The sequence below is a fragment of the Vidua chalybeata genome, chromosome 4 (assembly GCF_026979565.1).
Source record: "Vidua chalybeata isolate OUT-0048 chromosome 4, bVidCha1 merged haplotype, whole genome shotgun sequence".
NCBI classification, from domain to species: Eukaryota; Metazoa; Chordata; class Aves; order Passeriformes; family Viduidae; genus Vidua; species Vidua chalybeata.
The window spans coordinates 33290006-33301995 of record NC_071533.1 but is presented as its reverse complement, the minus strand read 5'-3'; the positions used below and the strand labels follow the sequence as shown (position 1 = coordinate 33301995).

At 40.7% G+C, this 11990-nt stretch overlaps 1 protein-coding gene across 1 annotated transcript; it reads right to left on the bottom strand.

Annotated features, from left to right (window-relative positions):
- Positions 1-243: 243 nt before the first annotated feature.
- SPATA18 (spermatogenesis associated 18) lies at positions 244-11901 on the bottom strand. The gene is made up of 12 exons (XM_053941673.1): positions 11593-11901; positions 9568-9673; positions 9376-9455; positions 8015-8133; positions 6083-6214; positions 4852-5449; positions 4240-4401; positions 3692-3867; positions 2083-2206; positions 1691-1756; positions 839-878; positions 244-370 (listed from the first exon to the last, which is right to left on the bottom strand). The coding sequence occupies exons 1-12, from the start codon at positions 11677-11679 to the stop codon at positions 360-362; spliced, it is 1701 nt and encodes a 566-aa protein (XP_053797648.1). The 5' UTR covers positions 11680-11901; the 3' UTR covers positions 244-359.
- Between the last annotated feature and the right edge of the window lie 89 nt (positions 11902-11990).

Below are 11990 nucleotides of genomic sequence, written 5' to 3'. Positions count from 1 at the left end.
AGGTTATATTAAACATCCTACCAAGATAAACTGCATCATTTGGAATCTGGGGGAAGCAAACATTCTAGATGAAATAATTCTATCTCCACCTACAAGATTACATCATGGGTTCCTGAGAGCATGCAAATTTTGCCAAATGATCCTGTACTGCATGCACTTTTTTTTTTTAATCAAAAGAGTTTCATTTCTAAAATTATAAATAAGCCTTTTATAATTCTAAAAAAACACACTGAACACAAACACTATTTGGAGTGACAATTGCCATTCGCATTATTGAGAGATTTGAGGTATTTCTGAAGAGAAATGGCACCAGCAAAGTTGTTGAATCCAGATGTACTGCACTGCAGGAAGATGTTCAGTTAGCAGCGCCCTGTGGAAGAAAAAGATACATTTCAGTGCAACTGTATTTTCTAAATCTCTAAATTGGGTTGGCTTCAAGATAGGCACACATTCATACTGCCTGAAATCCCTCACTTCACTGCCACCACTTAGCCATCTCTTTGGAATTTGAAAGGTAAGAAGACAGCAGGTGTGCAGCAGCAAACTGTCTCTTGTGTAGGGAAGGAAGCAAGTTTTGCTTACTACAGCACTGGCCACAGCGAAGGCAACCAGCAGAGAGAAACCATGACAATGGTCCAAGTAGAGTGAAAAAACAAGCTTTCCTCCATGTAAGAAATCTCAGCCTTTTTCCACACATAAAAAAGGGCTACCCAATTTAAGACTTCGGCAAGTATTTTAGAATCAGAGACATTCAACATGTTATTTTGTTCTTTTGTTCAATCTTTCAAGGGCTTATTGTGAAAACCATGAGTCACCAGGAACTAACATGCCCACTTACTTTTGACTCTCACTGTTGAAAGACTGCGGCTTCGAGGCACCTGCAAGACAAACAGAAAAGGAAAATCAGGTGTGCTAAAGAACTGTAACCAAGAAAGCCACCTGGGGACCCATCAATATTCAGAAAATCTGCACATCTATCAGTGTTACTAAGTCAAGTTCAGCAATTTTCCAGTTTTTTTTCACAGCCTTTTTTTCACACACACACAAAAAAGGGAGCCCTACACAAAGCCTCTCACATTTTCAGTATTCACATTTTAAGTTGAGGGCACCTATGTCCATTTAATAAGATGGCTAACAATTAGAAAAATATACACCTTTTTAACAGAAATAATTAGGAACGTTTTGTAACTATATGATATGCAGAAGTCTGCTACACTTTCACATATCTTATTTGTACCACCTTCCCTTCCTGCTCACCCTACACTTATTTTTCGCTCCCTTGATGCATTTAGTAAATAAGGAGTAAATTTAGGGTACTAATTCCAGGAGGCAGAAACTATGTGTTGTATATGTACTCCAAAATGACTGAAACACTTCCAGATGATGCAGTTATTTATTCAGAAGGGCACTAAAGCAAGGGGAGTAGGGAAAAAGCAGTACGAGATACACAGTTGATACTTCTGAGAATTTAACTACAATCTACTTCTCATACAGTATCTCTACTGATCATTATACCAGGCAATAACTATCTGTCTGTTCAGCTTCACCTCATTTAAGACGATAAAGCAAAGGCACTTATCCCCAGTGTCAAAATGTACATGTGCCACATCAGCATTTTTAACAGGTTGTCTACATTCCTAGTTAAAATACTTGATGCTGTTAACTCTACAAACATTCAGCTGAGTCTTACTTGACCACACAGCAGAGGACGGCCACAGCTGCAGCTTCTGCTTCTAATTCTGCATCTGCGAGGACACTACAAGAGAGAAGTTTGACACACCTCTTAGGAAAGAGAAGGTTTAATAAAAACAGACTCGGCAAGCAGACTTGCCATGCTGGAGACAAGGTTTGAAGACAGAGAGGAAACACAGTAAGCTTCCTCCTTAGAACAGGCTCTGAAAACCAGCATACATCTGCATAATTAATACATTAAGGAAAAGGGAACTATTCAACCTATATACAGGATGAGGCACTAAAACCTAATTGATATTTTATATACTACTCCACCCATATAGGGAACAGTTAAAACAGTGTTGAAATCCACTGACTTCCCTTAACATATTTCTTTAACAAAATACGTACCGTAACCATTTTTTTAGTGACTACCTCTCCCTTCACAATTACTGTACCATCTTCTATCAGAGCAGGCCACACGTGATAGGCCACAAAGGGAGCTGTGAAATCCGAGTCAAAGCTACGGTAGTACCTGTTGAAACAAACAGTACAAGAAATGTCTGCATGTAAGTGCCAAAAGATAAATATGTTCCAAATCATCAATGCTGATAAAAAGTAGCTACAGCTCTAATATTTTTCCACATCATTTGGCAGACACAGTCATCCCCTCTTCCTGGAATATCTTGCTAGAACAAACCCCCTATAAGGATAAATAACACATTTGGCTTTATGGAGTCAAACTCAGAACAAATACCAAATAATAGAAATTGTATTAAAAGCAATGCATCTATACTTTACTAATGTATTACAATAGCAAGTTATATAAAACAATGTCATAACCAGAGGCACGAAGCAAGGCACAGGGTACAACGAAGTTTGGCTGGCCCTTTGTAGAATGCTATCACACATAATAAACAGAGATATTTTAATTTCTACAATTTTAATTTGCTCCATCTCTGTGTATCACATATACATGTTATACATATAAACATACACCTATGCCACATTTATCTAGCTAGATAGACAGATGTGAGTATGTGTCCCCCACAGCAGCACACAAAAACACATTACATATGATTTCTTAAGGCCATACACACCAAGTAGGTGGAGAAAGCATCTCAAGACTATACCACAGTGTTGGTGTGTCTTAATTTAGCCAATAGCTTTGAGTGTCAAAAGCTAACTGTCCTGTATTTGGATAGGATCATTGAGTAGTCCTGTATGATTTTGCGCTCTCCTGTTGAGAGTCTACTTTCATCTTTTCTATTTCTCTCCTTGACTTCTCAAGCTCTTCACAGCCTGGGTTCCATTCTATTCTAAATTATTACTAGAAACCTCCTTAGTGATGTAAGGTGTTTCACTTTTTAGAGCAATTTTTTATGACCTATCAATTCCATTAATTTTCTTGACAACATGGAAGCACCCTACAGTTCTCTGTCTGCTAAAAAAGCAGCTTGACCCCATAGAAGAAAGAAATATTATCAACAAAATTCCCATTTTTAAGAGGCAGTTTCGGTTTTGCCCAGCTCTAAACCAGAAGAGATGGGAGCATATTAATACTCGTATGTTGTACAGCAGCCACAGCCTGGAGGTTGCAGCAAACACGCTGATGATCCTAGTAATGACACCAACTGCCAGATCTCAGTAAATATGACTTTTACAGAACAGGCCAGTAAGGAGGAACAAAGATGCAAACATTTTTAAAAAGGCAGATAGAGACTAAACAGGGAAAGCTGATGATCATTTTCTTCTTAAATGATAAATTAAATATGCTCTTGAGACTGAAGTTTCTCCAGAAAATTGCTCTGCTGTTCACTTAAAAAAAAATTAACGTTTGTGTACATGCTAGCATTTATACACTATCCTAAACCTTAAAGACATACCAAATTCACTACAGGCCAGGGGGTTTTGCCCCAAATTAATGTTTAGCAATCTTGAACAGCTATATTAATTAGGAAACAAGTAGACTACAAAACCTTTAATGGTAAGAGTCTGACTGAATATAAGGATTTCTTACATGTTCTTATTGAAGCATTCTCCATCAATACCAAAGGCAATATCAAGAGGAGGAATGAGTGTCTGCATTGAAAAAGCCAAACAGCACAACTCTCGAATCAAAGCGCTGATCACGACGATATCAACTTGTCCTGGACATGGAAGCTTTGGGTTCTTGTTCATGGCGCAAACTACTTCCTGAAAATAAACATACATGGGTAATTTGCACTCACTTACAATTTTATTCACAAGCAAGTATAGAAATCCCCCCTAAACATGCCTCTCAGCTCTCTACATTTAGAAATCAGTATAAAAAGCTCATAGTAATGCTGCCCTGGACTATTCCAGAAATCAACAGCTTCAGAAAGAATGTGCTGCTATAAACAAATCAAACAAGCTATTACTAAGTCATACATATACTCGTCCCAGCAATATTGTTCTAGGAAGTAAACTGCTACAAGACAAAGTCCATTCAGTAACTCTTTTCTCCTTCAGGTTACAGTGCATTTCTAATTTACAGATTCTAAATTTACTAGCTCCTGAAAGAGATCCCCACTGCCCTTGACTTACATGGACACTGGAACAAACGTCATACAGATCCTTGTGGCAAGCTATATAATCCAGGACAGCAACTTCAAGTGACGAAGGTCCCCCTCGGTGACATACAGCCAAAGTGTCTTTTACATTTATTTTGACCTTCCAGAAGGCCGTCTTTGCCGCACGGAAAGATTCCTGCAAACACAAAGAACATGTGGGGAATCTAGGTGGTTGCAAAGGACCCAATTAAATTAAAAAAAAAAAGGAAAGCATGATATGGGAAGATTTTTAGCTTTGTAGTGTTGTAGTATTTAATACAACATTCCCAAAAGAATTTTTCTAACTAAGGCAATGTTGATCACTGCAGATATCATCTACTTTTCAGACCAAATCAGTCTTCTTTTAGCACCTGTACAATAAATCATTGACCCTGTTCCAATCTTGGGACAGGTCAGGTAGGACACTACATTGAGAGTTCAGTGTGGAAGTGTGAGGGGAAGAAAGAAAAATGAAAATAAAAAAAGGAAGAAAGTTTTTCTGCACTTGACAGAAATGCTAATTTATCCACAATTTAATCCAATGCAGACATAGTGTTTTATAACACACCTCCAGCCTGTAAATTAAGAAATAATATTTTTTTCTTACCACAGCTGCAATGTATATTATCTTCTGCACCGTCTCCGAGTCACAGAAGTATCGCTTCAAGGCGGCCTCTGCCTCCAAGCGCTCTTTAGCATAAATGAAGTTAAAGCGAGCTATGAGGCAGGCGCGGTGTGAAGCGCTGCCCCGCCTGAACCGGAGAGGTGAGCAGGGCCTCACGCAAAGGGCACGGCACTTGGGAGGACGGACACAGGGCCTCACACGGCACGGCGGAGGAGAGATACAGGGCCTCATACGGCATGGCGGAGGAGAGACACAGGGCCTCACAGGGCACGGAGAGACACAGGGCCTCACAGGGCACGGCGGAGGAGAGCAGGGTCTCGCACGGCACGGCGGAGGAGAGCAGGGCCTCGCACGGCACGGCGGAGGAGAGCAGGGCCTCGCACGGCACGGCGGAGGAGAGACACAGGGCCTCAAACGGCAAGGCGGAGGAGAGACACAGCTCCTCAGACGGCACGGTGGAGGAGAGACACAGCGCCTCAGACGGCACGGTGGAGGAGAGATACAGCTCCTCAGACGGCACGGCGGGGGAGAGACACAGCGCCTCAGACGGCACGGCGAAGGAGAGCAGGTCCGTGCAAGCCTACAACACACGTGCAGAGAAGCTTCATGTCACTTTAAAATCCTCAGATGCTTTACCCTAAGGCAGATTGCTTTGTCAATTTAATTTTTACAAGGGTAAGTTGAGATTTTGAGCCGAAGTAATTAAAGAAGCTACAGCTGGTTAGTGTAATATGAAGGCATTTTCATAATATGTTTTATGGGCTAAAGCATAAATGGTAAAAGTAAAGTAATTTGTAAAGCATGTAAGGCCAAGCACTTTGTTCCTAGGAAACACTTTTAACTAGTAATATTTTGGAGATTTGTTCCTCTTTCAGTAGCACTGAAGAGTATGGCTGAAGTCAAACAAGTGCAAATTGAACACTACAACTACAGGGCAGAATTCTTTAAAAGAGGACTCATCAACAAAAAAAACTCTATTTCATACAGTTGCTCTCCATGTATTTTGTAAAGGTGCATTATTTGCTGTTTTGTCTGAAACCTAACATAGTTGCTTTAAAATAAAATATTTGGGCACTAGAACAAATAATCTAAAGAGTTTATGTTCCTTCATAACAAAGTAAAAAAGCTTGGCTTTTGTTTATATTTCAGTTTAATTGAGGAAGAAATTCATGCTACCTAACATGACCAAATTCTATGATTCAGCGACTTCTACCTGCTCTGGATAACAGACTTTCTGCAATCCAGCATAGCAATCTCATCCCGCAATTTTTCAATCTTCTGCTCATAGTTGTCCAGTTGCTGTAACCTCCTTAAGCTGCATTGTTCAATACGGGAAGCCTTCAGACTTAATCACACAGAGCAGTCAGTCACAAGATATCCTTCTACCAATGTAATCTATCAATTAATCCTCATCATCAAACAACAGAAGCAGAAAAAAGAGGAAATTATTGAGCAAGCTCCTTATGCTTGCTGAATAATTTCAGCATGCTTTCCTTATGATGAAATACAGGAAAAATCCAGAGTTTAAAGACAAATGAAACAAAGTAGACCCTTGATCTTACTTTAAATTGTATAAGTGTATTGTGTCAGGAAAGTGGATGTAGTACTGTGTGCTATAGGAAAAATCACTAGTTAACATTTGGTGTCCTTATGGTAGCTCAGATGATCAGGTCTAAAAGAAATTAGTTTTTTTCTCATATTTCAGATATTAACTAAACCATCTCATTTTTCTTTCCTACAGATTAAGAACCTATGTATTGTCTTCTATCAGGTTCTTGGGCTCTTTGCTGTAATATATTAGTCAGTCAAAAGATATCACAGATGTTATTCAAGTAATACCAAAAGCTAACAATTCCTCTCCTGCTATCCCCAAAAGAAGGAATGATTCTTAAAGATTGGCAGACAACCAGTGAAGCAAGTTTATCTTCTGTCCTTTACTCTTACTTAATATTAAAAACTATCCCAACATCTCTGCTTTCCCTCCAAACACCAGTATTGCTGTTGCTTTTCTCTTACCAAAAGTGGAAGGAAAAAAGAAAATATATTTTCTATTTATTTAGAAGGTATTCACTCTGTCCTTCCTTTTCTTTACTGGAGGACCCTGGTAAGATTTTTGAAGATCTGAATCAACAAAATCTCTAACACTTGTCAATTGACAGGATTCTTGTTCCACCTTTTTAAGGAACAAGCTGACTGAGATGACCACAGGTAATAAGGCAAGCAACATCTGCTTAAGAGAAAAGACTGCCCAGTTCCATCCTAAGTCAGCTCCTTCAGGAAGGACTTCTAGCAGAACAGTAGTAAGAGAGGGCTGAAGAATTCTACTGTAAAGGACAACTGGGAAAGAAAAGCAGATTTGGAAAGATGAGCTCTAGAAATAGGAATGGGGAAAATCCAAACTGATATTCCTAGAATCACTTGGTAAGGGCGTGAAATTATATCACTTAATGTACTGACCCAAGATTTGTGGAATGTTCATTGTTCTCATGCTAATAAGATGCATAAGAATGTGTTTGCCACTTGGAGCTACCTCTTAAATGGCCCTAGAACTGGTAATAACTGCACAAACTTGTACCTGAAGCAATTTAGTAATTTTTATATTATAATGCTCCATAAAATATGTTTTATGCAACTAGGCAAAAACTCTTCAGGCCTAGTCACTTATCTGGAAATTCAACTCTCTTCCTCCATCTTATGACAGTGACTTTTATCTTCTCAGATATTTACATATCAATTATATTGCATAATTAACTGTGACATGTTGTAGGTCCTTCAAGAAATGTTCCACTGTAGCTACTCAATTGATTTTTTATTTAGGGTTTGCTCAGCATGCAACATTTCATAGACCATAACTCCACATGGGATTGTCATGGACTATATAAAACCTTTTTATGTAGAATACTGGCATGTTTTTCAACATCTCTGCCAAAAGCAAAACCTACCACGTCAATTTATGAATGTGGGTGTGACTGTATAATTTGTACACCACTTTGGATATATACACACGATACAGAGCTAATATGCATTTTGAAACTCTGGTTTTAGGCCAGAAATCAAACATTTTACAAATCTCCATCAATATTTAGACATCAGGGGGAAAAAAAAACAAAAAGCAAACAGAAGGAACTGCAGTTAATCTCCCTACTCTCGTTCCATCTGGTTGATCTGCACACAAGTTTCACTTAGTTTGTCCTCCAGGTCTTGCAGTTCACATTTTGGTTTGCAGGCCAAATCTCTCAGCTGTAGCTCTCCTTCGGCTGAATCCTACCAGGAAATGAAGTCACACTGCTTGAATGTTCTACCTTATAGATTCCCTCAGTAATGTACTAGAGCATTATGGGCAGATGCATTTCTAAATATTTTAGCAACAACCATTTCTAAAGAAACTGAGAACAAAAGCTATTGCATTCTCTCTGAGACATAAGCAATACCTTTCAGGCACACCAAAGAAAGACTCAATTATATAAAGTAAAATATTCACTTATTTTATACCTCATGGTAGAAATTATGGAAGGTCAGCATATGCAGATTTACTGCCTGAATCATCAGAACAAAGCATTTTGCAGATGTGTTGTACAGTTGGTTTTTTTCAGTTAGTTACCTTCTGATTGACTAAATCACCAACTCAAGTAAACTTTTTGGGAATTCATGTGTACAAAACAACAGAAAAAGTTATTAGAACACAGAAGGCAAGTATTAGCTTTCCAGAAAGCACACTATTATACATGCAGCTGCCTTTAACAACCCATAGAACAGCCAGCTAGTACTGGAATTAAATAAGTAACTGTGCAACAGGCTTTTCTTTAACTTTTGAATGTCACATGCAATTACAAATCTGTAACTGGTATGCCTGGTGTACTGTCATTTAATAACTTTGTTATTTTATATTTTGTGGGGGTTTTGGCAGACCACCACTCCTGCTTTATACTAGACTCTGACTCTTAAGGGTACTTTTTATTTGTCCTATTTTAATTGTGAAATATTTTGACAGAGCAGGTGTAAAAATGAGAAACCAAAGAACATGGAGATATCATTGTCAAATCTCAGGATTTTGAAGATCTTCCCCTAGCCTGAATTAGCCAACTCTCTTATTTTCTTTCAAACCAAAAAGCCACCACAGATCTGTCTTTTCTGTTAGTACCAAACTGTTAGTATTACAACCCCTTCAGTAAATACCAAATACATACAAACTCCAAATATTATGGCAGGAGCATGGTGGTATCATGATACACATGAATGCTTCTTTTTTTTTAACACTCTAGGGAATAATATAATGTTAAGATATTCTTAGAGTTTTTCCTTAAAAAAAGTAAAAGGAGCTCACAGATTAACGCAAATTCCTCCATAATAACATAGTTGTCTCCATAGGTGTCTCCACAAGTAACTAAGGACATATTTCATTAAATAAAATCTGAGGGAGGCTAATATTAACAAAAAGTCATTGAAGTGCTTCCACAGGTATAAATCCATATAGTTTTAGTCCCTTAAAATACGTTTCTTACACACCTGAGTGAGGTTGTCACTTCCTGAAGCAGCACAGCATACGCTTGGCAGGAGACAGCTTTTTATTTTTGCTGCACATTCATCTAAGAAAACACATACATTAAGAAATGGTGAGAACACTTACAGAAAAAGCCAGAGTTGGAAAAAAATGCCACATGTGAAATGTGTTAGTAATTAGACAAGGCACCAATTTACCTCCTTGAGATGTTTCATTGAGAATTGAGAAGAGCTGCTTTTGAATTGCAGTGTTCAGTTCTAGTATTTCACAGCATCGGCTCAGATTTTCACCAGCAGAATTCATCTGTAAATTAATGTGCATTATTACATCTGTGTGGGCTTTCTTACTTAAAGTTATTCCTGTTACAATCATGGCATTCCCCCCCCCCGCACCCCCAATAATATTACATCTTCCAACCTTTTCTTAGTGGATCCATTAGAATACTCATTTTTGAATACTCATTTCTAATAGGCAAATGAGCAATACATCAGGCCTTCTATGACCCAGTTCATTCACTGCTTGAGAGAGCGTACTCCTTTTCCATCATAAAGAGGATGCAACCACAAGTTGTAGTTGACTTAAAATCTTCAAAAAGTTCTTAAAATAATAATCTAGGAAATTTTTGGATTAAAAAATAGTCCAAAATCTGGTTTTCCATAATATCTGAAGTAATACATATAAAGCTCTTATATTGCTTTGTCAGCAGTCACATGAAGCCTCCATGCAATTTCACCTGGTTTTTAAGAGTTAGAAACTGAAACATATACTACTGAAGGAGCAAAATCCAGCATTATGCCTAGGAAAGAGCAAAACTACATCACTTTCAGCAAATGCAATTTTGAAAAGGAGTTGATGGGGTTAATCCGTCCAGGATAATACTGCACCTGCCGGAAGAATACACACTTTGTACCTGTTTCCCTTATCTTTACCTGTAACCTGTGTTATCACCTCCCACATAGATCACCCTTCTAGGTCTTCAGGTTTTAATGACTCCATACGGTTTTTACAAGCTTCCAAAACAGCTGAAATCCCCACCCATGCCCCCATCAGCTTGTGTTTTGATTGCTGCAACATGCTTTCCTCAGGCCTTGGGGAGTACAGTAAACCTGCTCACCTCCACAAGAACACAGCTGCAAAGTGTGTTTTCCCAGCTCATTACAGCAACATAATTCGGTATTTCCATCTGGCAGCTCCTCTTTTTTCTGCAACAGCAGCCTGAAACTGTTCATCTTCCCAAGACCTGAAAGACTATTCCCAACCAACTTATGATGGAGAGGTCAGGTCCCACTGCTGCTCAGCCCTCCTAAGGCCTACCTCCAACAACCATTTGCAAGATTTTGAAATGCATGGCACTGTTCCCCCTCTGGCTTCCTCTGTGGTAGCTTTACAAACTCCTTAAAACTGTCCTTTGCCGTGAATCTTGCAGAGAGTTACACCGGCTATGTAACTGTAACTCCTATTCAACTATGAAGTAAAAGAAAAAAACAGATTTCCCCTAAAAACGCTGCATCTCTTTTCTCACCAACCACAGCACACAGTAAGTGGTTACAGGCTCGTGACCAACTATCTACATCCTGAAGGTACAGAAACCTGGGGATGCAGGAGTGAAAACTCTGTCAAGAGTTTTTTCCACTGAGCAAAGTCACAGCTGTGAAGTCTCATCTTTCCCTAATTTTACACTTTCTCTACTGCGTCCACTGTTTCACCTCCTCAGTTTCCTGTTACTCCTTCATGGATTCCACTACACCCATCTGCAGCCTTCTCCTCATAACAGAAACTCTTCCCTCACCCCTGTTCTGAAGCCCTTCGGCAGCCGCGCTGCTTTGCAGCAGCCTTTCACTCGAACAGGTTTCCCCAGCCCGAAAATCCGGGATGCTGGATAACCCGTTCTGACTTTCAGCAGCTTTTCTCCTCACCTTCTCCTGACCGTTCCTGGGCCCCAGCCGATTCCTTCTGAGCACAACCGCACCCGTGGTCCTTTCACCTGCCAGTCTTCAACGCTCTCTTCTCTTCTAAGCACAGCCACTACCGAACAAACCTTACTTTTAACCTCCGACCCTTGTTTTCAGGGAACCTTGTCACGGACAAAAAAGCCAAATAACCGAGGCTGTGGGTGCTCAACAGGTGTTGAAAGTGCGCTAACTGATGCGCGTGCCGGGCAGTGTCCCAGAGCGGCCTGTGGAACGCCGCTGCCTCCGGCCCCGAGGAGCGACAGGACTCACCTCGTAGTTCTGCTGCCAGCTCTCCAGCTTCTGCTGCAGCTCCCGGACGCTTCCCGCGCCCACCAGGCTCTTTAAGTCCTTGGCCATGGCTAGATGTCAGTTCGCTCCGCTGTCCCTCCGGGAGTGCTCTTCGGGCGGCGCAGGTGTAACAGAGATGGTAATGCCAGCCCGGGCCCTTTCCCTGGGCTGGGCCGCGTCCGAGGGTCTCTACAGCCGCGGTGGTGTCGTACCGGCTGGCGCGGCGATGGCGGTGCCACGGTAATGGGGGAGCGGCGCGGGGCCTCGCGGGGCGCGTGGACGGCCCGCGGCCGCCAGGTGACGCTGCCGGGTAACGCCGGTGGGCGCGAGCCGCAGGGACGCGCAGCGGCAGCAGGGGGCGCCCGCGGCCCCTGCGCAGC